Source organism: Vombatus ursinus, unplaced genomic scaffold (genome assembly GCF_900497805.2).
Source record: "Vombatus ursinus unplaced genomic scaffold, bare-nosed wombat genome assembly UNPS02009062.1, whole genome shotgun sequence".
NCBI lineage: Eukaryota > Metazoa > Chordata > Mammalia > Diprotodontia > Vombatidae > Vombatus > Vombatus ursinus.
Genome location: NW_020948840.1, coordinates 19,461,440 through 19,489,272, shown reverse-complemented (window position 1 = coordinate 19,489,272; position 27,833 = coordinate 19,461,440). Strand labels below are relative to the sequence as shown.

Sequence of the window (27,833 nt, the reverse complement as noted above, 5' to 3'; positions counted from 1 at the left end):
TCAAATTGCTCTCTCAGGGAGAAAGGGAGGGAGGGAGGGAAAGAATATGGAATTAAAAATTTTAAAAAACAAATGTTAAAGGGAAAACTGAAATTAGAGGCTGGGTGCAGCAAATCTTTGAATCCAGGGGCCCAAGCAGGCCCAAGCATCAAAATTAAGACACTTGATCTCTAGAGTCAGGGGTTAATTACTGGTGACTGTTTAGAAGTTAGTAAAGAAAAAACCCTGAAACAGAAAAACAAGTGTCTCCTAGGTTCCTCGTCAGGGAAGGGAACAAACATTTATATGGTGCCTACTATGTGCTAAGGGCCTAGACAATTATTGCATTTGATTCTTACATCTCTGCAGAGGTAGATGCTGTTATTATCCCCATTATACAGTTGAGGAAACTGAGGCAAACAAAGACTAAGTGACTTGCCCATGAGGCACACAGCAAGGAAGTATCTGAGGCTGAATTTGAACTTGGGTTTTCCTGACTCCAAGCCCAGCACTTTATCCACTGCACTACATCTATGGGAAATGATTAGTTCAGGAAACTGATAGGATACCAAAAAAAAAAAAAAAAAACCAAGGACCAAAGGAGAATCCTCTACATCTCTTTAACATGTAATTGAGCGGCATTTTCCCAGTCTTCATTCTTAGACTTGTCTGACCATCTTCTGACACTACAGTATCTACTTGAAGACTGTTCTTTGGCTTTCCTTTTTCCTTCTGTCCCCTAAATGTAGGTTTATCTCCATATTTAGTCTTCAGGTCTCAACTCTTTTTATACTATCCTTTTTCCATCACAAATTTTATCCCCTGACTTCTCTGTAAATTACCTCCAAGTCTACAGTTCCAACACAAGCTTCACCCCTGAACTTCTGTCCCATAGTATTTGTAAGTCCTTTGGAAAACTCAACCTGGGAGCTCCCATTATGACCTTGAATTAAACTTTCTCTCAAAATCAGATTTCATTTTGATGGTCAGAAATAGAGATATCTATTCTTCCACTCACCAAGACGTGAAAGCTTCAGAATAATTTTTGAATCCTCCCTTGTTCTTTCTCTCTTCCTACTTTCAATCAATGTGGATCCTCTTTCCTCTCTTGGGTTCAGTGGTACTATTTATTCTCTTCTGGTTCTCCATGTTAACCATTTCTAAGGTCTCCTTTACCAGTTCATTATCCTCCCACCTCCTCAGTATGGGTGACCTTTCTTCTCTCTATAAACTCTCTGTAATCGTATTCATTTCCCTATCTTCAATAATCACCTACATGCAAATTATCCCAATCTGCATCTCTAGCCCCCATCTCTCCTTTCAGCTCCACCTGTCTGCATGACATCAGTACCAACAGGATATTCAGGTGTGGATATGTCAAGTCCAAAACTTAATTAATCATCTCCTACAACTTCCATACTTCTGTTGATAACATCATTTTCCTTGCCACCACTTTTATTACTCTAGTCCCTCAAACCCCACATTCAATTAGCCAAATCCTTTAAATTCTACCTTCATATCAGCTCATAGACCCAACCCCATATTTCCAATCCTACTGCTACCACAATTGATGAGGCCCCCATCACTATTCACCTGGAGTACTGTTAACAGTCTTCTAATTCATCTACCTGCCTTCAGACTCCCCTTTCTCCAATCCAATCTTTACACAGCTGCCAAAACAACTTTCCTAAAGAACAGGTTATTTTCCTGTTCAAAAATCTCCTTATTGCCTATTATAGGATAAAATATAAACTCACAGTATCACAGAATCTCAGGGCTGAAAGGGACCTCAGAGGCCCATATCTTTTCTGAAACTATCTATCCAATCATATCTTTTCTGAAACTATCCAATCATAGGAGTGGGCACTTGTTTCATTCTGAGTTTGTCTTTCATTCATCCTTGAACAAACTTCCAGGCCACAGAATGTTAAATCTATAAGGGACTATGTGGTCCACTCACTTTACAGGCATGGAAACCGAGGCTCAGACAAAAGGTGGTAGATAGACATAATAATGGACTTGGAGTCAGAAAGATGGATTTCTATCCTGCTTCAGACACTAACTGCTTAGGCTAGCATATAAGGTTAGCTTCAACCTGCTTTTCACATTACTCCTACATATACTCAACATTACGGTCAAACTAGACTACAACTGTTCCTAGATTGAACCAATCTCCCACCTCACACATCAGGATCTTTTTCTTCCTTCAAGGCTCACGTTGGCTGCCACCTCCAATATGGAGCATTACCTAATCCAGGAAGGGGGAACCTGTGGCCTCAAGGCCACATGTAGCTCTCTAGGTCCTCAAGTGCAGCCCTTGACTGAATCCAAACCTCACAAAACAAATCCCCTCAATAAAAGGATTTGTTCTGTAAAACTTAGACTCAGTGAAAAGGTCACATCCAAGCACCTAGAAAGCCACAGGTCCCCCACCCCTGAATTTCCTTCAGCTGCAAGTATCTTGGCCCTCAAATTTTTCTATAATATTTTGAAATTCTTCTTTGCCCTATCATATTCTACTTTTATTATATATTTATTTGTATACATATCATTTCCCACCCATCTACCCCAGTAGATTTTAAGCTACTTGAGAACAGGGATCACATTATTAATCACTGAATCCCCAGTGCCTAATACATAGGTGTTTGCTTATTAAAAATTTGTTGATTTTAATTCTTCCTTTTTAACCTCTTACATACTTCCCTCCTCCTTTCCATTCCCAATGCTACCACCTTTGTTTAGACATTTATTAGCTAACAATAATATTGTTGCAATAGTTTAACTAGGCTTCCAGTTTCCAGTCTCTCTAATCCATCCTACATATAATCAACACATTAAACTTCCTAAAACATTGATTCAAAACTTTCCCATCCCCTTACTCATGGTTCCCTACTCCCATTAATATCATTCAAGCACCCTGAACTATCATTCAAGGCCTTTCACAATCTAACACCTACCTACCTCAAATCATCCTAATTTCCTATTCAAACTTTTCACTCATTTCCTTAACATAACCCAAGCATTCCTACCTTCTCTCTTTTGTTCCTACCTGGAATGTCCTTTCCCCTCCTCTCTTATTCAAGTTATATTCTACCTTAAAGGATCAATTAAGTTCTTACCACTTCTAGCTGTGCGACCCTGTTTCCCCTCAGTTTCTTCAACTGTTAAATTGAGATTATAATAAGCACTTACCTCCCAGTGTTGTAGTGAGAATCAAATGAGATTTGTAAAGTGCTTGGCACAGTAGGCACTTAGTAAAATGCTTGTTTTCCATATAGTTTTGTCTGACCATTTGAAGTTCTCTCTTCAAAGCTCCTATATTAATATAAGGAATATAAGGTTCTTACTGTAGGTTGTATTGTATTGGCGTGTGTGTGTGCGCACGCGCGAGCACAAAAGTGGGGTTAAGTGACTTGCACAGGTACTAAGTGTCTGAGGCCGAATTTGAACTCAGGTCCTTCTGACTCCAGGGACAGTGCTCTATCCACTGTGCCACTTAGCTGTACCTATAATGTTATTTTTTAAAAGTAAAAATGCTATATAGGAAGCAGGTAGACAATAAATGAAAATCACTCTACCTCTATATTTCCAATCCTAGACCCAGAGACACTTTCATTGCACTACAGGATCTCCAAGACTATTTGCCCTTCGAATACACATACAAAAAAGAAACCCCAAACAACAACAACCACAAAACAGCAGGAGAGTCAGGGCTTTTCAGAAATATCATACTGGATGATATCTATATGATTATAATATTCAGTGCAGGAGAAAACAGTTATACTCCCTCAATCAAAATTTAAAAAGTTAGGGAATGTTTTCCCCAAACATCTCATTTTCCCCATCAAACGATTCACTATAGATTTACCATTCCTGCATTTATCTGAACTTTTTTTCTGAACATAGTCGTATTTTCCATTCTGAATTTCCCCTTCTGATATATTTTATAAAGCTTACCTACCTGAGATAGTAGGTCAGGCAGTAGGACTTCCTTACATTTGTACTAAGGCTATCCTCTTTTAAACCTCAAAGGCTGTTTTCTTTATGATATCAAGATTTAGTAAACAGTATTCATTCTAGCCATAATGGGACATGCTAAAGGTTGTTTGGGAGGACAGAAAAATTCTGGGGAAAAACATTTCTCTTTATTTTCCTAGGGACTTTTTGTTGTCATAAAACACACTCACAATAATATCAACAATGCCCTAAAAATGTAGGATTAAAAAAATCTTTTAAAATCATAAATATGTTTAAAATGAGATATCCACCACATCCTAAATTATTTCTAAAGGATTTTTTGGTAAAACATTGCACAGCTATACAGTTAATGCATCATTATCTATGTCTACTGATCAAATATTTTTTATCAAGTGAACCTGAAAATTTCCTACTTACAAGCATAGAAGTAAAATGAAAGACTTCATTAGGAAATTGTAAGAATGTTGTCAGCCAACTTCTATTACTATAAATCTTAATTCTAAAGTCTTTGGACTCTGCAGTTTCAAAAGTAAAAATGTAAATGATGATAGCTCTGCTACTGAAGTAGAGCACACAAGCAACTTGCAATTGGAAAGGTCTTTTCAAACATGTTGGGAGAATACAAAACATAAAATCAGAGTTTGACAGGACCTCACAGACCATCCAGTTTAGACCCCAACAAGAATCTTCTCTACAACATACCAAAGAATTGATCACACAGCCATTGCCTGAAGACCTCTAGTAATGAGGAATATACTCTTCTGAGGTAGCCCATTCCAGGATAGTTGTAATGGTTAAGAAGTTTTCCTTACATCAAGCCTAAATCTGCTTCCTTGCCACCTCTACCCATACTGAACATCTTTGAAACCACTAGGTTCTCCTAACTAAGAAAGTAGTCATGAAAACCAGGTCATAAAATGTCTTGAGTATATAATTCACAGGCTCCTAGTTCTGCCTGTCATTTAAGACTTTTCTAACATACCCCAGGAAACTAATTATTGGGATAACCTCATCATCATGCAAAATCCCTCTGCCTCCCTGATTGAAGGGGGTGGAGGGTACAGGTGTTTGAACTCCAAATCTCCATTTAAGGAGATCTCAGCTCAGACATCTCTCCTCATTTCTCACCTGGCTGCGCTATTTGGGGACTTCTCTGACTGACTTCTCCACCTAAGTCAGATACCTCCTCCTTTGGTGGTCACATCATACTGTTGATTCATGCTGAGCTTGCAATCCACTAAAACTGCCAGATCTTTTTCTGATGAACTACTGTCTAATAATACCTTCCCCATATTATATGTAAAATGTTTTTTTTTACTCAAATGTATTCACCTAATTAGATTTGGCCAGTGTTCTAGTCTACTGGGCTCCTTTCCACTTTTGACTCTGCCATGTAATATTCTAATCTAGGTAATCTAGGTGAGGTCCTTTCCAGCTCTGTAACAACTGAAAATCTGATAAGCACATTATATATGATGATAAAAAGTCACCAAGGCCTGAATCAGGCGGAGCTGTGGCAGTTTCCACACTTCTCAACCCACAAACGACAAAGACAACTTAGAAGGTCAGTAGGAAAAGTGTGTGACCTTGATGAGAGAGAAGCTCGGTCCCAGCCCCAAGGCGGCAGCTGCTTCCAGAGCTCTCCACCCACAGACTGAGGGGAAATCAAGTGGCTGATCAGAGGGGGATTACAGAGATCTCTTTGATGGTGCTGAGGAAGGATTCTCTTGCTTTGCCCGTGCTTGGATCTGGCTCACAGTTCTGGATGGCGGTCCTGGGACAAGGAGGAACGCTGGCATGGTGGAGCTTGTAGTGGTGGTGGAGAGGGAAACCTCACAGTTATAAGGCAGAAAAGAGTACTTGTGGTCACTCATAGACCACAGCGAAGGCCAGGAAAGGAGTAAACACCTCGCCCTTGATCATACCACCTTGGAAGAACTGAAAATTTACAGGACCCTAGAAGTATTTCTGAAAACAGTTACACAAAACCCCCAAAGCTTGGGACAGTACATTCTACACACTGGAAGCAGACCTCTACCTTAACAAAGAGTTTATAACTCAAGTAATCGACTGGGATCATGAAAAAGTCACCAATAAAAATGTTAAAAACAGCACAAGACCAAGGACAGAACTCTGGGGGACATGCTACTGGAGACCTCCAACGCTGACAGTCAGCTGGGGATCTGTCTATTCAGTAAGTCCTAAATCTGTTTTACTGTTATTTAGTCCACATCTCTATTGTCCATAAGAAGAGCATAAAAGACTTAATCAAATGCTTTGCTAAATCTAGGCAAATTATATCTACCAGCATTTCCCTGATCTGCCTAATAAACCTATCCAAAAAAGGAAATAAAGTATTTAATATGACTTGTTCTTGTTAAAGTCAACATGAACTTTGTCATGACTGCTTCTTTTTCCAGATGTTAACTATCACTTCAATAACACATTCTATAATTTTGTCAAGGATCAGTGAAGTTTACTGGCCTGTAGTTTTCCAACTCTACCTTGTTCCCCTCCAATATGGTTTGGTTGTGTTTTTTAACTGGGAAAAGGTGAGACTTTCTTCAATCTTTCCATACCTCTTCTCTTCTCCAGTTATCTTTCAAAGTTTACAGACAAAATTTCAGTAATAACATTCATCAGTTCTTGCAGTCCCCTGAAATGCATGTTATCTGATCAGGAAACTTGAATTCTTCAAAGGCAAAGTCAAGCATGTTCTTATTTTCTCCCCATTTGTTTTGGGGATCAATTCCCTGAATTTCTTCTGTTCTTTCCAAAGATGCTTTGCACACAGTTGACACCTAATATTTGTTGAATGGAATTATTAAAGTGAATCTTCAGGCACTGAAATCTAGTTCAGGATACTAGCAAGTACATGACTCCTACTATACTGTGGCAGGGCCTCCTCATGGCAGTTTCTGATTCCTCCTGCTTCTTGCCTTCTTCAGATTTCTCTATCATAGGTAACATTTGGAAATACACCAGATCAAGAAATAAGCATGTGAAAAACCCAAGGGCTGTATCAATATTTGGGAAAACCTTCAAATTATGTTTGTGAAGATGATAAAAATAAAGTGTCAGAAGATGGTCAGAAACTGATTAGACAAAGTTGCATGAGGCAAGATAAGCTTCCTCTTCCTCACACTATTTTTTCTTTAAAAAAGTTATGGTTGGGGCAGCTAGGTGGCACAGTGGATAGAGCTCTAGCCTTGGAGTCTGGAGGACGCAAGTTCAAATGCGGCCTCAGACACTTGACACATACTAGCTGTGTGACCCTGGGCAAGTCACTTAATCCCAACTGCCTCACAAAAAAATTTTTTAAAAAAACTAAAAAAAGCTTACAAACTACATATATGTCTAGCCTAGTACAAGATTGTGTGCCGTCTTGGGGAGGGAGGGGGAGAAAAATTTAAAACTCAAAAACTTATGTGATTGCTGATAAATCAAAATAAATTAATATAAAAAAATTATGGTCTGTCAGTTTCACTAAATCTAGAAAACATTATCTTGTTTCACTATGATGTTAATGGTTTATTCTGTTCAAGTTTTGCTTGCCTTTTCCCCCCCAGATCTGAGATTTCATTCAGATAGGAAGCTACAGATGTAGAAATGCTATCTATGCAAGTGAGCAACTAACTTGTAAATTACGATTTTATTAAATTATTTTGATTTATCAACAATCACTTCCATAAGCTTCTGAGTTTTAAATTTTTCTCCCCCTCTCTTCAAACCTCCTTCCCCAACGCACTAAATTACAATTTTAGAGAATTGCTTGGGAGCATTGAGAGATTAAGTAATTAGCCATATTAACCAACATGTATCAGAGACAAGACTTTGAACCAAGGTCTTCTTGACTCCAAAGTTAGACCCTGTATCCATTCACTATGCCAGACTGCCTCTGATTTTCAAACTGGCAAAAATTAAGACATGCTAGATTCCATCAAAATCCTACTTTGAAGGGGCAGTTAGATAGAGCACCCCCCCAGAATCAGGAGGAACCAAGTTCAAATCCGGGCTCAGACACTTGGCTGTGTGACCTTGGGCAAGTCACTTAACCTCAATTGCCTCAAAAAGAAAAAAGAAAAAAAAAAGAAAAATACTACTTTGATGTCCCATCATGGGGTAATTCCCGGATTTCTGAAGGTTATAATAGAAGAATACAAGAGCTGACAGATACAGGAAGCCTCAAATATAGGTCGGTGACAGACTATGTCTGAGATATCAGCCTAGATATTTAAATACTAAGGCCTATCACCAGAAGGTTAGTCACTAAGAATGTTATTTTTTGTCAACCCATGAAACAAGCAAAGTACAAAATATTTTTCATTGTGCAATCTCTTTCCTCTTTGTAGTGATGACAGCAAAGGAAAAAAAAGGGGGGGGGGGGGACAACAAGATCCAGAGGCTATTAAGAATCAGTTTTTAGATCTTCCAAAAGAATTAATTTGAGGTATCTACCACCAAGTGTTATTAATTATATAATTATATAAATTAAGGTGATGAAAAAACAAAGGCTATCAACAAAACTGTTTAAAGTAAATTCTATTATAAACTTTGTAATAAATATTTTAATAATTATACTTTTAAGTGTAATAGACAAAACACATTTTTATAAACAAACCAAGTTACATGCAATAGTTTTACTGTTCCTAAAGAAACAAATTACCTAGAGGAGAAAAAGACAGCAAAAAAAAAAAAAAAAAAAAAGTTTAGAAAGAGACCACCAGTATACCTTGTAAGATAATGGTGATGATACGGCCACACTTCATTCTTTCAATCATATTCTTTATTAAGATAGCCTAGCAGTGCCCCCTGGACTGTAAGCCTGGTTTCTTAGCCTAGGCCTCACAGTCATCACTGAGAGGAGTAGTTATTACGGAAAAGGGGCCCACTTTTCCTCACCCTGCAATATCAACCTCTGACTAACTACTACCAATGGACATGTCAATCCAAAAGTCCTAGGAACTGCAGCCTCTGCCAGAACAGTGGTCCTGCTTCCAGCCCTCTCAGACATCATCCTCAGAAGCAACCCCTGTGGAGATATGACCTGACAACTGCTTTGGGGAGCACTGAAGCCTCCTCAGGGGTCATTTCTACTGAACACCTGGAGAAGAAAAGTTCTTGACACCAAAGTCCTTGGCACTGTTAAAATGTTCAATATCAGAAACAATATGATTTTGTCAATAGGAATAACATTAAAGAAGATGCAATACTATTTGCTTTGCCACTGCACCCTTAAGGACCACGAGACCTTTCCATCTGACTTTTAGCTGAATTCCGTTATACATGCTGTTTCCACTAGAAAGTGAGTTCCTTGAGAAGAAACATCTTGCTTTTCTATTTGTATACCCAGTACTTAGCACACAATGCTTTGTACTTAATAAATGCTTTTCATTCATTTACTCAATAACAACTACTTTGCCCATAGAATTTAATAAATGCTTCTTCATTAATAAGTTAACTACTATGTGCAAATCACTAATATTAAGGATTCACAAATATAAATGACACGGTCCCTTGCCTACAAGAAACCGTCACTGCTTCTAAATTAAATATGAAGAAGTCAGGGTAGTTGAACATGATGGAGTACCTGTGTGCTGTAAGAAATGCAGGGGTGGTTTCAGAAAAGTCTGGGAAGATCAATGTGAACTGATACCAAGTGAAGTGAGCAAAGCCAAGACAACGATCTGCACAGTAACAGCGATATTGTGGAGACAATCAACTAAGTGAAAGACTCCGAAACTTTGATCAACACAATGATCCACCACAACTCCAAAAGACTCACAACACAGAATGCTGGCCACCTCCAGACAGAGAACTGATGGATTCAGAGAGCAGAGTGAAGTGTGCATTTTTTCCTTTTCTTTTCTTGCCTTTTTTCCCCAGAACACGGCAAAAGCAGAAATACATTTTGCATATATACTATAAGGAATATCAACCGTGAATGACTTAGATTATTTTATTGCTCAGAATAGCTAAGACAATTCCAAAGGACTTAGCATTTTTCATCCTATCTACCTCTAGAGAGAGAACTGATAGAGTCTCAGTGTAGCCTGAAGCATACTTTTTTTACTTTTTCTTTCCTTTTTTTGCAACATGGTTAATATGGAAATATGTTTTGCATTATTTTACATGTAAAATGTTTTGAGTGATTTCATAACTATATATATGTACATAGAGAGAAAGAGAGAAAGAGAGAGAAAGAGAGAGAAAGAGAGAAAGAGAGAGAAAGAGAGAGAAAGAGAGACAGAAAGAGAGAGAGAAAGAGAGAGAGAAAGAGAGAGAGAAAGAAAGAGAGACAGAAAGAGAGAGAAAGAGAATTTCTTGCCTTCTCAGGGTAGAGAAAGGGGAGGGAGGGACATAACATAGAACGGAAAAAAAATTAATAAAATATTTTTATTACTGCATTTCAACATAAATGAATGAATGAATTTTGAAATGTTGAGAACTCTTCTTCTTAGGACAACAGTGAGAATGGAAATGTCAAGACCACAACTGAAAGCCCTGCAGAGTAGTAGTTCATTGGACAAGGAACTAGGCTCTCTATGAGATGCCATCATGTCTTCAATACAACCCAATCACTGTCTTCCCTGATGCCTCCTCAGCTCACCCAACAATTCTTAAAAGTGACCTAATATTACAAGCTCCTTGGAGAAAGTTCTTGTATTTTGAGAGTCTTCTTCAGATCTGCCTGTTTGCCAAAAACAGAGGCTATTCCTGAACACTCTATTTGCATTGTCTTCCTATTACCCATGGTTCTAGCCCCAGCTCTCTTCTAGTCCCTACCTGCCTTACACCAAGAAACATTATGACTCTTCAATCCAAAATACTAATATTTAAAGATGAAACATGACAATTTCTAATGACATAACACCATGATTTAACATTTTCAGAAAGTGTTAAATATTCAATGGGTCACAGAAGGCAAAGTTTATGGGCCAGAGAAAGCACTGGATTTAGAGTTAGGAAGACCCAAGTTTAAATCCAGTCCTAGGCACTTAACTGGCTGTGTGACTCTGGGCAAGTCACTTAATAGCTCTCTGCCTCAGTTTCCTCAAGTGTAAAACGGGGATGATAATAATAGCACCTTCCTCCCAGAGTTACAGTAAGGATCAAATGAGATAATATTTGTAAAGGACTTGGTACACAGTAGCACCTAGCTGCTTACTAAATGTTTATTTACTTCCTTCCTTTCTCCCCTCCCTCCCAGGGAATCTTTTATAGGTTACAAGAATATAGGTTTTATAGGTCTAGCAAAAGCAAATAAAATCATCCATTAAATAGGAATCCACATTCAGTTGGAAAGTCCTACTTAGCAATGACATTTAAGTTTGGTTCCATGGATTTGTGCCTCTAGAGACAACATGCTTGTTAAAAGTAGCATGTGGAAATGGGAGATAACAGACCTGGAGCCTCTGTCTCTCTGCAAGTTTGGGCAGTCCTCTAAAAGTACAAAGGATAAAAGTTACCTTAAGATAACTGAATAGAGAGGACTGTGAGAGGCAAGTGAAGGACTAAGGGTCTGGAAATAAACTTGTTCAGGATGTCTCAGAAGTCTGAAAGATTCCAAGTACAGCTTTCAGTGGTCTGAAAGATCATGAGGAAAAGATACAGTAAAAAGAAAAGGTCTCTTAAAACTTTCTAAAAGTTTTAGACCTATCTCTCTGTGAAATATGAGGAATACAAAAATCTATTACAGATTATAACAAAAATGCACTGTTACATTTTAAAAGTTGATTTGATTCTTCCAGATTAATTATATAAATTGAATGCACTCTAGGTAAAGAATGGGTTCCAGTTTGGTTCAGCAAAAGTAGGCACTGCTCTAAAAACTTCAGCTTCCAATGCCCCAAGGGGCTCCTTTAGTTATCCACAGCATCTCTTTTGCTATCACACATGAATGTCACAATATTAGAAACTGCTGTTGTTGTTACTGTTCAGTTGTGTCCAATTCACCATGACTCCATGGACCATACCATGTCATGGGGTTTTCTTTGCAAAGATACTGGTTTGCCATTTCCTTCTCCAGAGGATTAAGGCAAACAGAGGTTAGTGACTTGTCCAGGGTCACACAGCTAGTATGTGTCTGAGACTGGATTTGAACTTAGGTATTTCTGATTCCAAGCTCAGCACTCTATCCGCTGAGTCACCAAACTGTCTATTGGATACCTAAAATTTTCCACCATCAGGACTCACACATTTTTATAACAAATCCTAGAGTCATATCTTACATAATACACTGCACATCTGAAATTAACTCTTGCACCAAGGTTAACGGTTCAACTATTCCAAATCTTCCATTCTAAGGACAAAGTGTTCTCAGTGTAAAAGAAGTCATGTTGAACCCTTTAAGATACAGAATCAGAGAATTTTGAGCACCATTTCTAGGAAATTCTAAAGACAGCAGGTCTATAATTTCAATAGAAGGCACAGTGTCCTCCAATCAAGACCACGCCAATTTTAATCACATCATAAAAAACTGTTAGCCAAAAAAAACCCTAGAGCAGTTGTAATATTTTCCAATCTTACTCCAACAGACTGCTAATGAGAACCCTCAAAATGCTTTGAAAAAATTAGGCACATGATAATAAGCCCAATTATCCTCCATTCCTGATCACAACGTCTTACTCAAACCTATATGGTAAGTGGTTGAGGAAGAAGGAAATGGAGAAAGAAGCATTTTGCTCATTTTCACTTCATTTCACATTCATATTTCACATTCATTTCAATGAAGAGACAATTTCAGTGTTTTCACAGAAAATTAAAAACTGTCTTTCAATGACTTTTGTCCATTTTAAGTTGAACATTGAGGCCATTTCTTTAAAAACTCTCATACAAAACTATTCCAGTTTAGTTTTAGAGGGAGCCTGAAACCTGCAAAGAAAATACCACCTCTGTCATATGTATACTGCATCTCTTCAAGTCAAACTAGATCCCAGGCTACTCTGTCTCCTATCAGCCAGTTATTACCACTACCCTGTCTAAAAAACTACATCCACGTAGGGTTTTAGGATTCTCAATTCAACAAACATTTATTAAGTGCCTACTCTATGTATTGTACTGCTGTAAATTAGAGAAACAAAGATGAAAAACCAGTTTCTCCCTTCAGAAAGATCACAATGCTACAGATGAGAAACTAAGGTACAGGGTATATAAAAGGCAGAATTATGAGCCTAAAGCCCAGAACTATCCTTCCCCAAGTCTAGAAAATTTCTTCCTTTCTTCATTTTGTCCCAATCTCTCAAATTTAAGGTTCTGGAACATGAAGTAGTTTGCACTACATTTCAGAAGCCTCCTAATTCCCAGGGCAATGCTCTAACATGCCACTCTCTTTCTCAAAACTAAGTCCAATGTTTTCTGGCTGGTCATGCTTTTTAAAGCCTCAGGCAAGTCATTTTCCACAACCAATCATTTTAAATGGTTTCTATTCATCTGCCTGTAGGACCTGACATACCTTTCCCCAAGTCAGGTTAACCTAAGACATCCATTCTACCCAACAGTTCTAATAAAACTCCATCTTGCAATAAATGTCTTCTCCAATCCTGTCACATCTCCACCAAAAATATACAAGTCCTTAAAAATCTTACCAATTCAAAAACACAGATTTGGAGCTTCATAGCTTTTTCTTCTCTTAGTTTTGTAGATTTTAAAGGTTGGGGAAGAAAAAGTCAGTTCAATTATACAGTCCATACCTATCCAAAGCTCTACAGTTCCTTCTCCACAAGTCCTTTGGAAAACCTCAGCTTTTGTTTTAGAAGGCCTCAAACCTGTTTTAAAATCACTACATCACAGATATCTACAGAGATATTAGAAAGGTAAGGATTCCTGGGCCAAGAATCACAAGAAGAATAAAGAACATAAAAGAACTCAAGAGACACAGACTCACCATTAAAACTAGCTTTTAACACCAAAGGTCAAGACATTCAGAGCTATCTTTGAAAGCAATATCTATCCAATGATCTTTAGTCCATCAGAAGTTACAAAATCTAGGCTACCCATCCATCCACTCCCTACCTCCCAACCAGCCACCCTTTCCCCGACCACCACCAAATTCACACTCTGCTCCCACACACCTCAACCAGCTTGGTCTCAGGCTCCCTCCAAAGCATGATGAGACAAGGAAGGGGGAACTCCCTGTTTGTTGTGTCTGGATTACACCTCCTCAGTCAAGGCACCTTGGTACCACAGTGAAAGAGGCTAGAGAAAGGCAGGGAGAATAAAATGTGAAGGTAAGTGTGACAGTTGCCACCCCTAACTCAAGAGAAAAAGCTACAGTAGCACATCCTGTCACGCTGGGCCTGTGCAACAAGGATTTACCAAATGTTGTAAGGTTTATTAGGCTAATAAACTTCCCAAATCTAAACCAACAGGACTAAGCGGGTTAAGGAGGGACTAGGTGTTAAGTCACAGAGATATAAACCTTAAAAGTACAAAAAATGTAAAATTATTTTTAGCAATAGTGTACTAGGGTCTTACAGAGTACATATCCAATACAGAAGACAATTTAGGAAGCGTTTCATTAAAGATATCCAAGCATGTGAAGGAGGAGGTTTTTGGTTTTTTTTTTTTTTAAAGCACATTAGAAAATTCAAACACCTTTAGCAGTCAATCTCTCAGAGGGAAAATTAAATCATGGGCATTTTAGCTAAAAATCACTGCATGATACACAGACTTTTGGTGATCAGCCTCTGGCTATACCATAACTCATGGGCAAAATGAAAAGGTCTAGTAGGAATGTTGGCTTAATGGGACAAATAGATGGAGGAAGTAGATCTAGATCCAGACAATTAAGTTAAAATAAGAAACTAGAAATATTATTGCCAAAGAATGGCAGCAACTAAAATAGAAAGAAAAGCTGAAGGAAAAGACCACTTCACATATTTAACACAGAGAAAATGTATGGAATGAGGAACCCTGGAGGAAAAGTCTTGCCATACTGCATATACATCTCAAAGAAATTATAAGACCATAACAAAGACTCTCAATGGAAAAATTGAAGAAATGAAAGGAACCTCCCCAAATCACCCAACCCACACCTTCCTCAAGACAGGACTGACCTTTAAACCACCCCAAAGTTCCAACTTGTGCATCCACCATACCCACTACACTGTGCACTGGGGGGAATTACACAAAAATGGAGACACTGTCTCTGAACTTAAGGGACTTAAATTACTGGAGGAGAGAAACAGTACAAAGATGTCAGCCCTTCAGTTCCCTTTAACAACCTGGTCACACAATTTATCAAAACTGTTGGTTATAAACAGCCAAAAGAGACTATTCTGCTACAGAATTTGAACCTAAAAAAACGAAAACTGTTTAATTCCATGCTGCCATTCTACAGCTAAATCAGGGGAAAGGTGTGGGGCAGGGAGAATCCCTAAGAGTAATACCTACAGAACATGTCTTGACAGATAAAACACAGGTTTTAACCCCGTTGTCTTAATCCACTGTCTCACTCCAGTCTTTCATCTAGACATATTCCCCTCTTCCCTCATCCACTCACACCTCTCTTCTTGAACTAGAAGATAAGTCATTAAAGAAGGCAGAAGTGCTAAGTAGTAATCTATCTTTATTCTCTTCCTTTCTTTAGGACCAATATCTGATACCCTTCTCTGGATTTTCAAACATAACTCCAACTAAACTTTCTTTGCTATGTCCATTCTCCTAAAGGGAGTAAAAAAGGGTTCCTTACAAAAATACAAGGGAAGAAAATGCTCAAGTAGAAGTCACAGAAAACAAAGTTGATGAAGGCAACGAAAAGTTTGTTAAGAAAGGCACAGATAACAGCAAGTAAATGAACTATAAGCAGTTGACCACTTCAAAGTTAGCAGCTGACCACGACAAAACTAATTTTTGAGGAGTTTAAGAAAGAAGAAACACTGAGCTGGAAGGAAAGAGATCAGGAGGTTAACTTGAGTATGTTAAAAGACTGAAAAAAAATTTCCCTGGAAAAGATCTCTCTCTCACAAGGTTCACTCTTAATGACAGATTCTGGAAGACAAGCTTGGGGCCTTGGAATTAACTCCATACAGTGCCAAGCAACAGCAACTTGGGAGCTTGAAAAAGCCAAAAGAGAATGCTTGCTCAGCATTCCATTTAGGCGGCCTCCCCACCCAAACTAGGCCTTCTCATTTTGTATGTATGTACGTCTAAACACCCACACCCACACACACACACACAGACACACAAGGTATATTACTTGTCAACACCGTCGGGGTGGGGAGCAGTCACCTTTTCCTCCCTTCCCTTTACCCTGAGAAGGGCTGATAAAACCCGAGTTCACGCGGCTCACACCCAGAGCGCGGCCGGCTGGCCCTGCAAAGCCCGGGAAGGACGGGAGCGGCCTGGGGGGTGGGGGGGGAGGCATGAGGCACCCTCCGTGGAGCCCCAGGGCCTGCCCCCCTGAACTCTGGGGACCCGGAATGTGCCTCTTCTACTCCACGTGAGTTCAGCACCCGCACTCCGCCTCCCATCTCCCAGCGGTTGCCCGGCCGGCGGGGTCTGCCTCCCTCCCGCAATTACCTCCATCGAGACTCGCCAGCCTTGCATGGCCGAGAAGCCGTAGGGCAGCGGCAGGCGCGGGGCGCCGTGTCCCCCCGGACTCGCGGTGCCCTCCCCATCCCCAGAGCTCTTCACCGTGTTGGGCTGGGAGAGATACGCGCCCATCGCGACGTCTGAAGGCCCGGCAGATGGGTAGGGCGGGCGAGAGAAGCCGTGACCCGTCCCGGCGCAGGAGCTCCGGGGGCACACGCCGCGGGGAGCGGACAGAAAAGAAGGCGTGGCCAAAGCGACGTGCCGGCGAGAGGCGCGAAGCCTGCGAGTGAGGACGACGGCTGGGGGCTAGAGGAGGCGGCGGCCGCGGTAACGGGACCAAGGGATCTAAGGGGGAGCGGAACCGGAAATCGCGCCGGGAGGAGACCCCGCCCGACCAGACGGGGCGGTGCTTAAGAGTCATTTCCTTAGCAACTATGCCCCGCTCCCCCGCCAGGGACAACAGCCCCGCCAACGGAATTTCCCGCGAGACTCCCTCTGCTGACCACGCCCTCTAACGGCCGCAGGTTCCCAAGAGGCGGGGCCAAGGCGGGCTGAGGGCTCAGGGTCTGGCTGACAAGGCTCCGTTGGGCGGAGCCATGGGCTGCGGCCACTTCCGCCGCGGGCTCTCCCCGCGCTTCTCGTCTGCCCTCTGTTTCCCTCCCTTCCCCCTCTCTCCCGGAGGGACAATAGCGCGACTGGTCGTACGACTCACTTCCGCTTGACTCTGCTAGATTGGGGTTTAGACTTGGGGAATGCAAACTCCCCGAGGGCAGATTCCTCCTTTTTTGGGGGGGAGAAACGTCTTTGTCTCTTTCCCCCCAATGCCTTGCGTCTAGCACAGTGCTAGGCACGTGGCAGGCATGGGAAATCAAATAATTTAAAATCTTATATTAAGCCCCTTACGTCACCTAAAGAAGAAGCCCAGAAGATCGGAGTTTAAATCCCATTCCTCACTCACACTAGCTTCGTGACCCTGGGCAAGTAACTTCTTAGGGCCCCGGGAACCCGCAAAGACAGGGGTCTATAACCTAAAATACACAATCATAGAGGTCCGTGGATAGATTTCAGGGGTTTTTTTCCACTAACCTTTGGTTTACCTTTGAAATCCTATACATTTTATTTTAGGCACTTAAAAAGCATCCTGAGAAGGGGTGCATAGGCTGCCCCAGACCGCCAAAGGGGTTAACAATACAAAAGGTTAAGAACCCCTGCTTTTAGATTATAAATTGCAAAAGGGTTGCAGAGGGCCTTTGGTAGGCGGAGTTTCCTCTTTGGGGATTCCTTGCATTAATGAAAGCTCACGCCCAGGCCACTGCACGTACACGAGAATTCCGACAGTATGAACCGGTGCAGATGCAGACCTAGAGTAGCTCCGAGGGAGGGGAGGGCAGGGCAGGGCAGGGCCGGAGTATAGAAAAGCTGAAACCAAACAGACAAAAGAGAAGAAGGAGGTCTAGAAAATGAGTCGAAGGAAAGTAAGAAAGAAATGGTATCACAGATTGGGGAAGTGGAGACAATGAAGAGAGATTGTGGAAAGAAGGATAATGATAATAGATGGGAATGAAGTGTGAAGGTCCTCGACCTCAGGAATGCTATCGTAGTAAATTAGCTGTATTTTATGAGGCAGCTAGATGGTGCACTGGTTCTAGGGCTGGACCTAAAATCGAGAAGACCCGAGTTCAAATTGTAGCTCAAGACATTTACTATTGGTGGTACAGTGAATAGAATGACTGGCCTGAAATCAGGAATACTCATCTCCGAGAGTTCAAATCTAGCTTCAGACACTTACTAGCTCTGTGACCCTGGGCAAGTCATTTAACCCTATTTGCCTCGGTTCCTCATCTGTAAAATGAGCAGGAACAAAGAAAACCCCAAACGGGATCACGAAGAAATGGACATGAACAGAACGACCGTGGACAAATCATTTAACCTCTGTTCTACTTCAATTTCCTCCTCTAAAAATGAATTTAATTTAAAAAATAAAAAAGACTTTACATATAAAAGCTGTTATTATATAACCTGTGGCCCAGAACTTTAAGCTCTGGGTTGACAGGTTAAGCATCCTTCCCATGGCAAGTGGGTTGGGAGAGAGTGAACCTAGGAGTAGAAGGTGAACTCCTTAGTCTCAGCTCAGACGTAGGGCAGAGAGGCAGGGTGTCCCTGTGACTCCCTCAGGAGTGTTACCTTCTCAATCGCCTCTCCCAGGCTGGGGAAGTAGGTGCAATTGCCTGGAAGGCTCTGCTTAGTCCTAGGCAACAGCTTATAGTTTAGCAGAGATGTCAAAACTTCCAAGTCCTGCCGAAACCACATTAAAATGTAATTGGGAAATGTTTAACAAAAAAAAAATTACAACATAAGATAATGTTAATTTGTGGTTTTCTAAGTCAATATGATGCCTTAAGGGATTCTTTTCTATTTGAGTTTGACACCACTTTAAGGCAGCCTTTCGCAAAGTGTAGACCCTATGGGGGTCTCTGATTCCCTATCAGGGGGGTATTCAAGGTCAAAACTATTTACATAATACTAACTATTAAAACTAATATTTACACAATACTACTATTAAAATGTTCCTCCCTTTTCCTACTATGTATCTGTGTGAGGGTGTATTTGCTTCATGTATTTCAAAACATTTTACAACAGTCTGAATGCAGAAGCAGATATGAGAATCCAGCTGTCTTCTGTTAAGGCAGACATTAGATTTGCAAGAATAGGTAAAACAATGCTACTCTTCATATTTTTTTTTTGTTTTGGAAAATATGGTTACTTTATGTATTAACATGTCATGGGTTTATTATTTTTAATGAATAAATATTTTAATATTTTATCCATTTTAATTTTAAATATGGTAAATACTGGTAGATATAACCTACATAAAAGCTCCTTGGGATCCTCAATAATTTTTATATTTAAATTTAAAATTAAATCATTTTTAAAATTAAATTTAAAACAGCCCTGAAACCAAAAGGTTTAGAGTTGGGAACCAGTAGAAGCTGAAGAGAAAGAAAGAGACATGGAAACGAGAACAGCACCGTTTTTATTAGCAATACTCACAGATTGGGAAGTCATAGGATTGTCCATATGATGTGTTTCTGAAACTGGGCTCAAGCACAGACAAACTTGAAGGCCCCTGTTATATATATTGTTTTAACTAGGTCAAGCAGAACCTTAAATTTCTCTGGGAGAGAGGGATAATGACTCAGAGGCCCACAGGTGGGGTGTGATTGCTTGCCTTGAGTTCTTTCAGTCTATTTAAGATGAATTAGTATTCTGGAGGTTAGCATCCAAGGGTCCTCATAGATCCAGGCAATCAAGGATCCTCATATATATATGTACTTAGTACTCTGGGATTTACTATCCCAGAACCAGGCCAGCTACCTCTCTCCCCCTCAGGGTTCTAGGTGTACCCCTGAGGCTTTGGAGGGTTTCTTCACTGTCCCAGCCCTACCTCTCTGCCAATCTTGGGAAGTAGATACAGCTGCCTAGAAGTTTGAAATGCCACCCCACCCCCATTCCAAGTATTTTCCCACTACTTGTTGGCCACCAGTTGTTGGCACTGTACTTTCATTTAGCCAATTAACATCAATTTACTTTTACAAAGGGCTATTTATTTGGAAACATATTGAGATTTGGAAACATATTAAGAACAGAAATACAAATATCTTTACTTCCCAAACATGGTGGGGGAAGGAGGCGGAGGCAGACACATACTCTCCCAACTAGGTGTCTGGGGAAAATGGATTCAGATTTAGTATAGTTTCTACATAGCATTGTTCACACCAAATGTAGCATCACTGCCAAAATGAGGCCTCATTTCAACTAATTCAGGGGGCAAAAGGGTGCGTGGAATAATGATTCTAAACATCACTGCTCAATCCTTTTTAGGCTGGCTATAAAACTTTGAATGACTAGATTCCTAGACCTTGGGTGACTCACTCTCCTGATCTTTTGAAACTCGGAAGGTTGGGACCTGTAAATTAATCTTCACCTAAAATCAAATGTCATCTCAAAGGGAGAGGGCCTTGTGTCTCTTCTTTCATTGAAACACCAATAACCAGGAAGAAGTCAACCAAAGAGAAAGTACCAAGAGCAAGGAAGGACTGACTGACTAATGCCTTTTCAATGGTGCTCTTTTCCTTCCCCCTTCCCAGTTCTGGCTATACAGTCACAGCCATACAAGAGGCTCTTTCTCTTCATGTGATTAGCAGACCAGAAACAGTTAGAGAACATTTATAAATGCTATGGTCTCTCCAAGTTACTTCCTTTATACATCATCAACATTCTCCAAGAAGTAGGCACGCCAGCTTCTTCCATGTGGGGAATTGTATTAACAGCACTTTGTTCATGGCCAGTCTTCCCTTACTCATATTACCAGTACTAGGTTCAATCTTGGAGGCCACCCTCAAAATAGCAACAACTTTTTTTGACTCACAGAATTACAGCTGAGCTATTTCAAATCTAAAAGATGATGCTGTTTGAGTATTTGTTGCATTCAATATGCCAGCAAATTTGGAAAATTCAACAGTGGCCACTGGCTTGGAAAAGGTCAGTTTACATCCCAATCCTAAAGAAGGACAATGCTAAAAAATGTTTAAATTACCAAACAATTACACTCCTTTCACATACCAGCAAGTTTGTGCTTAAGATTCTGAAAGCTAGGCTTCAGCAACTGAGAAATACCAAAAGAGCAGGGTGGCTTTCAAAGAGGCAGAAGAGGTAGAGACCAAATTACTAGCATTGGCTGGATTATTGAGAAAATAAGGGAGTTCCAGAAAAAAAAATCTACTTTTCTTTTATTGACTATACTAAATGCCTTTGTGTGGATCACAACAAAATGTGGCAAGTCCTCAAAGAGATGGGAGTACTAAATCATCTTATTTGTTTTGTACATGGGTCAAGAAGCAACAGTTAGAACCAAATATGGAACAACTGATTTGTTCAAATTAGGAAAATGAGTATTAAAATTAAATTAAAAGACACTTTCTCTTTGGAAGCAAAGATATGGCAAATCTGGACATCAAACTAGAGGAAAACCATAGCTTTGACAATATGGCTTTGTTAGCAAGGTGATATCTTTTAATTTCATGGCTGCAGTCATCATCTGTAATGATCTTTGAGCCCAAGAATATAACAAAGGTCCATATTGTCAAAGCTATGGCTTTCTTCTAGTTCTAATAGATCTAAGCAATTTTCATTTATGATTTCTTGACATATAGAATTCAAACTTTTTAAAAAAAAAATCATGGTTTTCAGGGAGTCCAATGACTTTCCTTGACCTGTTTTCCAGGTCAGTGGTTTTTGATAGAAGATTTTATATTTTCTTCTATTTTTTCAATTTTTGATTTTTTCTACTATTTCTTACTGTATCATAGAGTTTGCTCCTTTCCTCTCTGGCCTCTGCCCCTGACTCTTTGAACTTCCTTCTTCTCATGATCCAACAATCTTTTCACCTTGGAAGATTATTCTGTTCCTAGGTTCCCTTCTTCTGACTGGTCAGTTCTTCCCAGAACTTTCATTTTAAAGAAAGTGCCTGAGACAGACATATTTACATCTTCATTCCATTCTGGGCTCCATTCCTGCCTCTCTGTACTTCTTGTATTTTTTTTAATTTAAATTTTATTTTATTTTCAGGTCTACATTCTCTCCCTTCCATTCCCTCCCTCCCCATTGAGAAAGCAAGAAAAACAAAACTTATTACAAACATGTATAATCAAGTAAAACAAATTCCCTTATTGGCTCTATCAAAAATACATACACACACACACACACACACACACACACACACACACACACACCCTGCTCAGAACACTGGCCATAACTCTATTTTATCTGGAAGTGGATAGAATATTTCATAATGAGTCCTCTGAAATTGTAGTTGGTCACCATGTTGATCAGAGTTCTTGTGTCTTTCAGAGTTGTCTTTACAATATTGTTGGTTATTGTATAGATTGTTCTTCTGGTTCTGCTCATTTTACTTTGCATCTGTTCATGTAAATCTTCTCAAGTTTCTCTGACACCATTTTATTCATCATTTCTTATAGCACTATGGCATTCCATCACATATATATGCCATAACATGTTCAGCCATTGTTCAATTGATGAGCACACCCTCAATTTCCAATTCTTTGCCACCACAAAAAAGAGTTGTTATAGATATATTTGTACATATAGGTCCCTTTCCTTTTTCTTTGATCTCTTTGGTGTATAGACTTACTAGTAGTATTGCTGGATCAAAAGATATGCATAATTTAATGGTTTAGGGGCATAGTTCCAAATTGCTTTCTGGAAGAGTTGGACCAATTTACAACTCCATCTACTTTTTATTAATGTACCTGTTTTTCCACAACCCCTCCAGCATTTGTCATTTTCCCTTTTTTGTCAACTTTGCCCATCTGATGGGTATAAGGTGATACATCAGAGATGTTTTTAATGTGCATTTCTTTAATTATTAGTGATTAAGAGCATTTTTCATGTATGTTTTGATAGCTTGGACTTATTCTTCTGAAAACTACCTAATCATGTCCTTTGCCCATTCAATTAGAAAATGGCTCCTATTCTTATAAATTTGAATCAGTTCCACAAATAGCTGGAATCTTTGGGCTTATCAAATATTAGGCTACTGTGCTTGTTTGCTTTTATATATTGTGTACATAATCTGTTCCACTGATCAACTACTTTATTTTTTTTTCTTCTTTTTTTTTTAAGGCTATTGGGGTTAAGTGACTTGCCCAGGGTCACACAGATAGTAACTGTCAAGTGTTTGGTCTGAGGCCGCATTTGAACTCACATCCTCCTGACTTCAGGGCTGGTGCTCTATCCACTGCGCCACCTAGCTGCCCCACAACTTCTCTATTTCTTACCCAGTATCAAATTATTTTAATGATTATAGGTTTGAGCTTAAGTACTTTTAGACCCCCTTCCCTCCCACTTTTTTCATTAATTCTCTTGATATTCTTGACCTTTAATTCTTCCAGATGAATTTTTAATTTATTTTTTTCTAGTTCTATAAAGTAATTCTTTAGTAGTTTGATTGGTATGCTGTTAAATAAGTAAATTAATTTAGGTGGTATTGTCAACATATTGATTTGGCTCACCCATGAGCAATTAACATTTCTTCAACTCTTTAGATCTGCCTTTATTTGTGTAAAGAATGTTTTGTAATTGTGTTCATATGTTACATGTCAGTAAAAATGTCCCAATAATTTAAGCTGTCCAAAAATGGAATTATTTGCTTTGGGAGACTTGTAAATCTTCTAGTATGAACATTCATGCTAACAACTTCTTAGGGATCTTATAAACGGCATTCCTTTCATGTTTGGGATGGACTAAGTGACCTCTAAGGTCCTTACCACCTCTGATCTATGATCCTCTAATGAAGAAAGAAAGATTAAGGACAAAACCTCCTAATACCTTTATTGAAAGACTGGGAAAATGAGTCAACAAAGGCAGACAAGAAGCGATTAGAGTTACAGGAACTGAATTAGAAGAGTATGATGTCTCAGAAGCCAAAGGAGGAGAGAATATCCAGAAAAAGAAGATGATCAGTGAATCAATAAGGATTTATTAAGGGTGTACTTTGTGTTCTTGCAACATACAGCTATGTGCAAACAATCTATGTAAAGGATAACTTGGAGAAAACCAATGAAAGGACGGTACTAGCATTAAGGGGGATCTAGAAAAGCTTCTTGTGGATGGTGGGACTTTAGCTGAGACTTGAAGAATGCCAGAAAAGCTAGGAGGAGGAAAGGGTGGGAAAAAGAGCTCCAAGTTTAGGGGACATCAAGTGAAAATGCCTGGAATCAGGTGATAGAGTGTGTAGTTTAAGGAAATCCAGGCCACTGTCATTAGATCCCAGTGTATGTAGGGGAGGGAATGAGTGCAGTATAAGACTAGAAAGGCCAAAAGAGGTGAAGTTATGGAGGATTTTAAATCCAAACAAAGGATTTTATGTTTGATTCTGGAGATAATAGGGAGTTGATTGAATGAATGAGTGACATGACTGAACCTGAATTTTAGGAATACTAATTTGACATTTGATTTGACAATGGACTGGTATGGGGAGAGACTTGAGACAGGGACACCAACTAGCACTGTGTTAAATTCTGGAGATTAAGAGAAAGACAAAAGATAGTCCCTCCACTCAAAGAGCATTCAAATCTAATAGGGGAGGGAACATACAAACAACTATGCAAACAAGCCATGTAAAGGATAAATTGGAGAAAACCAACAGAGGGACAGCACTAGCACAGGTCTGTTAACTATCCTATTTTTAAAATAATTGTAATGGGAAACTGTCCTATGAGAGCCCAGTCTTTATAAGCATGCACAGAGTAGTTGGCTTGATGCAATTCCCACATTGGACTTTAGAGAATATTTAATTATTCTGAGTGTTTATGACCTACTCACTGCATGATGAAGAAAAGTTTTTCTATTAGCTTCTGAGTTGGTCCTGAGCATACCTACAAAAGGTCCCCATGACTCAACCTTGTTCTCCTCCCTTCATGGCTGCATTTTTGTGAAGAGACAGTAATTGGTGCAAACCTGGATCAATATAAAGCTGTGAGTATGTGGCCCAGCTGTGGCTTATGTCCCTGTTGCATGTATTAGAAATGGAACACAATAAGGGTAGATGGGGAGGGAGGGAGGGAGAAAATTTGGAATCCAAAATTTTAAAAACAAAAGTTAAAAAAAATTGTTTTCATATGCAACTGGGAAATAAGATATACAGGAAAAGGGATACAGAAATCTATCCTGCCCTACAGGAAAATTGAAGGGTAAGAGGATAAGAGAAGGGGGGGAGAGATAGAAGGGAGGACAGATTAGAAGGAGTACTCAGAATGCATGCCAACTTGGGGTGGGGGGAGGGACAAGATGGAGAGAAAATTTGGAACTCAAAATCTTGTGGATGTGAAAGTTGAAATCTAAAAATAAATTAATTAATTAAAAAAGAAAGAAATGGAACAGACTAGGCTGTAATCTTGTGATCTTGGAAAAGTTGTGAGAACACCAAGGATCCAGGAACTGAATTCATGCCAAAATTTGTGGTGGTTGTCAGAGGACCACGGTTTTCCCAATGTAGCTTCCATTACTTACCCGATGGCCCCAGCTTCCCTGACAAAACTTCCTGATCTGGGAGCATAAAAGATCCTAGGTAAGGGAGGCCATTTGGGGCCTTTCAGATTTGATGGATGCCTGAGATCTTGTGAGTTATTATGCCCTGATGACTTAATGACCAGAAGAGGGCCATGTCCAGAGAGACTAAGTGTCACTGTATCCTTCTTGCAAAGTCTGGCTGCAATAGGGCAAAGTAAACCTTCTTTGTTGAATGTTCAGTGACTTTCAAGTACCACATTTCATCCCAACGTTGAACCTGAACTAAGAGGGTGCTGACATTAGATCCATGCCTACAGCAGCAGTCAAGCCCAGTGAGGAATAAAGCCCTGAGTTACCTGTTAGAACCACTCCAGCCAAGGATAAACACTGAGATGTTGTTTTTTGTAAACAAGAGGGAATGTTGTCCATCAGCTCTATTGGATTCGGAAATAAACTTAGTGGGGGCTTTGTGGTGACCAATTTAAGTTTAAACCCAATTCACTATTCTTTGGGGCTGAGATGGAATAGGAAAGAGTATGCCCTGGGGTTGGGGTTGGGGTTGGGGGGAGGGGAGAATATGTTTTGTACTTCTGTTCTTGCAGTAAATATATATTTGTAAAAGCTAATTAATGTTAACTGGTTAAAGTTATATGGGGCAGAAGGGTAAAGACAAGATGGTGTAGAAGCAGGAAGAAGTACAGAGAGCTCCCCATCAAAACTCTTCCAAGCAGATCTAAAAAATACACCAGACTGAATTCTGCTTGGGAAATCCAAGGAAAAAAATCACAATGAGTAACCTTTCCAGAGCAAGTTGTCAAAGCAAGACAGAGAGGTTTGTGGATATTGGGGATGGGGTCTGGCCAGTAGTGCTTCATTGCAGGGAGAGGCTGCCTGTGTACCCAGGCAAGAGGTAGTCTAGACCCAACCAGACCACCAAGACTCTGTGTGTGTGTGTGTGTGTGTGTGTGTGTGTGTGTGTGTGTCTGTGTGTGTGTGTGTGTGTGTGTGTGTGTGTGTGTGTGTGTATTGCTCAGGAACAAGTGCCAACTGGCGGTTTTGTTATTTACTACCCAGGTCCAGGTCACTGATTCAGGGTGGACTGAGGAAGAGACCTGCATCCAGGGGTAACATGCCAGGATGAGAGTTGTTTTGGACCCTAGCTTATGTGCTGAGAAAGGAAGTTTGGAAAAAAGCATCAGCAATGTGGCTCTGACTCCAGGAGTGAGGTACTGTACTGTGAGAGGCCTAAAGTTTTTTTCCTCTCCTAGCCCAACTTGTGGCCCCATGAAAGTAAGTATGGCCTCAGTGTTTGTTTTTGTATTTTAAGTAGGTGAGATTTATCTGGTGGCTTCCACCTTGTGAGTTTTGAAAGGTCACGAGAACAAGCCATCTGGGCATCTGGGAAACAGGGAGTCTGGAGAGTCCAGGAATTAAGTCCATGCCAAGTTTTCCAACCAGCTCAACATTGACCCATCCCCGAAGTAACTGAGGATGAGCACTTTATCCAGCAGCAATGATAAATTTGAAGGTGAATTTCGTGGGACCTATGCTAGGCAGAAACTCTGCTAAGTCTGAGCTCACTCTCCCCAGTGACTGAGATGGTATAGGGGAGAGTATACCCCAAGGTATCAGAAAAGGAATGTTGGTACTTTAGTTGTTGCTACATCTTCAAAGTAAATAACTTTCCTTTGTAAAAGCTAATTGATGTTAATTGGTTCAGGGGTTTGGGGTTCTAGTCATTCTCTTGGTCAATAGTTGGGGAACAAAACTGATGGGGGCCTGAGCCAATTGTATTAGAGAACCCTTCAGGATACCCCTAGAACCCTGAGGGGGAGATGTAGCCATCCTGATTCTGGTATAGTGAGCCCAGAGCATATATCAAGAAAAGGCTTCTATGAAGGTTTCACAAAAAGAATCATCCTTTGTCAAAGCATGTGTTCTGATTTTTAATTCAGAAAATACAATCACTGCAACTAGACTGAGGAATCAATTCTGCTTGTCTGAACTGCCTCCTCTTTATGCTAAATAGTCTCTAATTCTTTTAATCTTTCTTGTTTTCATTACCTTATGTTTGTTTTTCTAAGATAGATAACTTTTCTTAGCTCTGCAAAGTATTTCCGAGAGGACACCTTAGCATAAGTATGAATTTCTGATGAGTAGTTCATTCAGACAACCATATGATAAAATTGGAAGGTCATTTATTGAGTACATAATCAATTCAACATATTAGAGGGTATTAAATCTGGAGCATT

At 39.9% G+C, this 27,833-nt stretch overlaps 1 protein-coding gene across 2 annotated transcripts in view; it reads right to left on the bottom strand.

Moving 5' to 3' along the window:
- The window catches only part of PPM1G (protein phosphatase, Mg2+/Mn2+ dependent 1G), a 35,383-nt gene extending 18,412 nt beyond the window's left edge, over window positions 1-16,971 (bottom strand). The window contains exon 1 of one of the 2 annotated variants that reach the window (XM_027850496.1): window positions 16,480-16,971. In XM_027850496.1, the coding sequence (XP_027706297.1) occupies window positions 16,480-16,623 (144 nt within the window). In that variant the 5' untranslated portion in view covers window positions 16,624-16,971. Of the gene's footprint in view, window positions 1-14,030; window positions 14,082-16,479 lie in introns of those variants that run through there. The other variant, XM_027850497.1, reaches the window with a different exon arrangement.
- Between the last annotated feature and the right edge of the window lie 10,862 nt (window positions 16,972-27,833).